This window comes from Electrona antarctica (assembly GCF_951216825.1).
Source record: "Electrona antarctica genome assembly, chromosome: 9".
In the NCBI taxonomy this organism is placed as follows: Eukaryota; Metazoa; Chordata; class Actinopteri; order Myctophiformes; family Myctophidae; genus Electrona; species Electrona antarctica.
This window is the reverse complement of record NC_136790.1, coordinates 8,460,006-8,464,636: the sequence shown is the minus strand read 5'-3', so window position 1 is coordinate 8,464,636 and position 4,631 is coordinate 8,460,006. Positions and strand designations below refer to the sequence as shown.

The 4,631-nt window shown below is 42.2% G+C and overlaps 1 protein-coding gene across 1 annotated transcript; it reads right to left on the bottom strand.

Moving 5' to 3' along the window:
* Positions 1-2,678: 2,678 nt before the first annotated feature.
* Positions 2,679-4,631, bottom strand: LOC306929494 (uncharacterized protein). The gene is made up of 2 exons (XM_079510041.1): positions 4,388-4,631; positions 2,679-3,431 (listed from the first exon to the last, which is right to left on the bottom strand). Exons 1-2 carry the CDS (start codon positions 4,434-4,436, stop codon positions 2,815-2,817), a joined length of 666 nt encoding a protein of 221 aa, XP_079366167.1. The 5' UTR covers positions 4,437-4,631; the 3' UTR covers positions 2,679-2,814.

The window sequence follows — 4,631 nt, the reverse complement described above, 5'->3', positions numbered from 1 at the left end:
AAAGTAATGAATGATCTTAGGGTGTCTGCTGACAAGAAACATGTTTCCGTTCTTTTACTTCTAGATCTAACGGCTGCATTTGACACGATTGACCATTCAATTTTAATACAGCGTCTGGAGCACTGGGTAGGCCTGTCTGGCACGGCCCTGTCCTGGTTTTCCTCCTACCTAACAAACAGAAGCTATTTTGTCAATCTAGCTGAGTTTGACTCAGACAAACACAACATCTGTTCTGGTATTCCACAGGGCTCGATTCTTGGTCCTCTGTTATTCTCCCTGTACATACTGCCATTGGGAGAACTCATTACCAATCACGGAGTCAATTTTCATTTCTATGCTGATGATACCCAACTATATCTTTCTGTAGCTCCAGATGATCTCTGTGCCTTAGACCCGCTGTTGACCTGTCTGTCTAGCATTAAATGCTGGATGAGTGAGAACTTTCTCAAGCTAAATGAGGATAAGACAGAAGTTCTCATAATCGGTTCTAGTGAGCAGAAAGAATCGATAAAAAGCAGACTTGGCAACCTGACTGTAGAAAGTAACAGTACAGTAAAGAACTTGGGGATCACTATTGATTCTGAACTGAATTTTAATTCACACATTAATCATGTTACCAAGATTGCCTTTTTTCATCTTTGAAATATTGCACGAATCAGAGCCTATTTGTCACTGGACGATGCAAAAACGCTAATCCACGCCTTTGTTTTTTCTCGGCTTGATTACTGCAATGCACTTTTTTCTGGATTGCGGTTGTTTTTAGGATTGATTTTAAAATTCTTTTACTTGTTTATAAAGCTCTCAATGGTCTCGCACCTTCCTACCTACATGACTGCCTGCCGAAATATGTCCCAAACCGCCCCCTAAGGTCTTCCACTGTTGGCCTGCTCGCTTTGCCTAAAAAAATGGCAACTAAAAAATACGGGGAAGCAGCTTTTTGCTTCTACGGGCCGACGGCGTGGAACAAACTCCCACTGTACCTTCGACAGGCAGCCTCTGTAGACATTTTTAAAGCTCAGCTCAAGACCCACTTTTACACCCTTGCTTTTAATTGATTTATTTGTCTTTTAAAAAAAATGTTATTCATGTCCTCACTGTATTGTTTATGCCCTGCCTTTCTTTTCTTTTTTGTGTAAAGCACTTTGAGCTGCATTTCATGTCATGAAAGGTGCTATACAAATAAAGTTTTATTATTATTATTATTATTATTATTCAGTTCAGGTGGATCACCACCCATCACCACCCACCACCAGGCAAACTTAATGAACTGGTGGGGTTGCCCACAAAAAACGACATTTTAACAAATACTGTACACTTTTTTGAAAGATCATGGCACTCCATCTATTTAAATCTTTTTGCACACCTATGTATACTGCCCACTTGTGGCGGCGCTACAAAAAGAGCAGTATGCAGCCAGAGACTCAGTGTGTCTTTTATAATGATGCCATGAGACTGCTGCTTAAAGTGCCACGGTGCAGCAGTGAGACATCCGACTGCTGCTTAAAGTGCCACGGTGCAGCAGTGCAAGCGGAATGTTTGTCAGCATCGGCGTACACACCTGCTCAGCTGTGCTGAAGGAACCTCATGTACAAAATGTATGTGTAGGCTGTCTGGTTCCGTCAACAGCATTATTCTTATTCTGACTAACCCTTTTGTTGAGTTCAGTCAGGTTTGTTTCTAAACTGTGGAACCATTGGCGTGTAAGCCTGTATAGTATGCATTTGTGATTTTATGTAGACAATGTCTGCCTTTTGCTTGTCTCTGTATGTTTTTTTATGTCACTATGGACCTTGTGGCTTTAATAAAGTTTGATTGATTGAAGTAAAACAATTGAGTACTGTTTCCACCACTGACTTTCTGAAGCAGAAGCCCGAGTAGCTGAACTTCAGGAGAGGACCCAGAAACGGCAGGAGAGCCAAACACAGATGGGCTGCATCACCTTTCTGCCACTCGGCATATAAAGGTTTGCATTTTGGGGGAAAGCTTAGTTCATAGATTTTGTATAAAGGAGGGAAAACAAATGCATTAAGTATATAGTGCTAACCATTTCACTAAGTATTGAGGGTCCAAGACAAGTCATACATGGGCAACTGGCAGCCCGGGGGCCACATGTGGCCCTCAGGTTAATATCCGAACATTGATATGATGATTTCAGCTAATTACTAGTATTAAAATGTTAGTATTGTTTTTGTCCAATGTATTTACCAGTAGTTCATACAGTTAACTAACTAAATGCATTTGAAATGAAATAAAAAATGTCAGGATTCCAATTAAAAAATAGCAAAAGATTATTCAGGATTCCAATTTAAAAATAGCAAATTTTGAGCTTGTAGATCAGCTATTTTTGTTACGACAGTAATCTATAATTTCTTCCCTTACAAGTCTCTAGGTGTAAATAGGATAGGCATAATGCCTATCCTAAATGCAAAGTGATGATCAAATGAAATTAATGAAGTCAATGTTCATTCTATGACCAAAATAAACTAAACTGATATGCAGGGAGTGGAAATATAGTGGCCCTCTCCATTGTCAAAGTTGCCCACCCCTGGTCTAAGTGGTTAACTGGACGTTTTAAGATGGGATTTACTCAACCTCGAATATTCAAATGTTACAGCTTGAACCCACATTTTAGTAAATTGTCTCACGTTAAACATGGGGAAAGAAGGAGGACACAATGATACGTTTAAAAACTTTTAATTGAAGTAGATACATGATTATTGCTGAACATCGTGATCAAGTGATGAAGTCAGATGTTGCCGGCCGCTCATCATGAAGTGCCTCCATCTCATCCGCCTCCGCAGCCTCCGCCTCCTTCTAGGCCGCCTCCTTCGGCGCGACATCCTCGAACGCCTCGTACTCATCACTCATGTCATCAACCATGGTCGTGTCATCAACCATGGTCGTGTTGGTCCCAGCACTCATGTCAGCAAACATGGTCTTGTTGGTCCCAGCACTCATGTCAGCAAACATGGTCTTGTTGGTCCCAGCACTCATGTCATCAACCATGGTCTTGTTGGTCCCAGCACTCATGTCAGCAAACATGGTCTCGTTGGTCCCAGCACTCATGTCATCAACCATGGTCTCGTTGGTCCCAGCACTCATGTCAGCAAACATGGTCTTGTTGGTCCCAGCACTCATGTCAGCAAACATGGTCTTGTTGGTCCCAGCACTCATGTCAGCAAACATGGTCTTGTTGGTCCCAGCACTCATGTCAGCAAACATGGTCTTGTTGGTCCCAGCACTCATGTCAGCAAACATGGTCTTGTTGGTCCCAGCACTCATGTCAGCAAACATGGTCTTGTTGGTCCCAGCACTCATGTCAGCAAACATGGTCGTGTTGGTCCCAGCACTCATGTCAGCAAACATGGTCGTGTTGGTCCCAGCACTCATGTCAGCAGCCATAGTCTTGTTGAATGGAATCGTGTAGAATCCTGTTGGCACAAGACATGGAGTTAATACAGCTAATGACTTTTTTTTATAAACAGGGGAATAGACAAATTAAGTTAGAGCCATCCAATATTTGCCCTCTTCGAGGGCACCGGTCCAGGAGATAATTTCCCATTAATTTTGCCGTAGACATTTCAAAAAATGTAAAAACCTTTAAGCCTCAGACACAACAACTCAGCTGGTTTATCTTGACAAACAAAGGGCACAACACTGGTTTGTTTTAATTTCCAATTACTTATTCGACAAGCTTTTCCAAAACCCAACACTTAGAAAAAGAATCACCTGCACATAATTTGACAGAAAGAAGCGGATAACATGTCTACGGTGGATTTGCAGTTTGGAACATTCAAGCTTTGCCTACAGCTGCAATGTTGGTGAGGTTAACGTTGTTTAACACAAGCAGATGGGAAATGCAATTTGGATCAATGGGATGTCAATGGAGGGTATTGAAACTCTAGATTCATCCCATTATTTAAACAAAAAAACGAAGTGTTGCAATGCGGCTACTGCACAAGCAACAGCTACTTTGTCAAGAAATTCTGTGCAGGTGATTATTTTTCTAAGTGCTGGAGTTTGGAAGCACTCGTCGTATGTCACTGAACGGCCCTGCGGTCGAATTTGAACATAATGCAGGAGGCAGCAGCACGGCCCATTAACAAAAACGAGTGCTTCCAAACTGCAACACCTGCAGAGGATGTCTTGACAGAAAGTAGCTCATAACATCTCTACGGTGGATTTTTATGAAAAACAAGCTCGGCAGATTGAAAGAGAACCAAATTGGATGAGTGGGGAGTCAATGGAGGGTATTGCAACTCTAGATTCATCCAATCATAAAAAAATCTAGCGTTTCAAATTGCGGCTAGGTTGTTAGTAAAGAGCGTTCTAAAACAATTTAGTATTAAAATGCACATTGGAAACAAACCAATTTAAAGCTCTTTACCTGGGGCAAGAAGACCGAGAAGACCAGCAAGAACAAAAGTGCCTAACATGGCTGCCACTGTCTGAGGAAGAAGTGAGTGTCTGACTGGCCCTCAGCAGAGGTTCTGAGGAAGAAGTGAGTGTCTGACTGGTCCTCAGCAGAGGTTCTGAGGAAGAAGTGAGTGTCTGACTGGCCCTCAGCAGAGGTTTTGAAGAAGTGAGTGTCTGACTGGCCGTCAGCAGAGGTTTTGAGGCTTGCTGCTGGT

Excerpts from the sequence above, each read along its gene's own strand:
- LOC306929494 (XM_079510041.1), bottom strand. The coding sequence starts at position 4,436 with ATGTTAGGCACTTTTGTTCTTGCTGGTCTTCTCGGTCTTCTTGCCCCA. Across the intron at positions 3,432-4,387 it reads TCTCGGTCTTCTTGCCCCAG|GATTCTACACGATTCCATTC; the intron begins GTAAAGAGCTTT and ends TTGTGCCAACAG.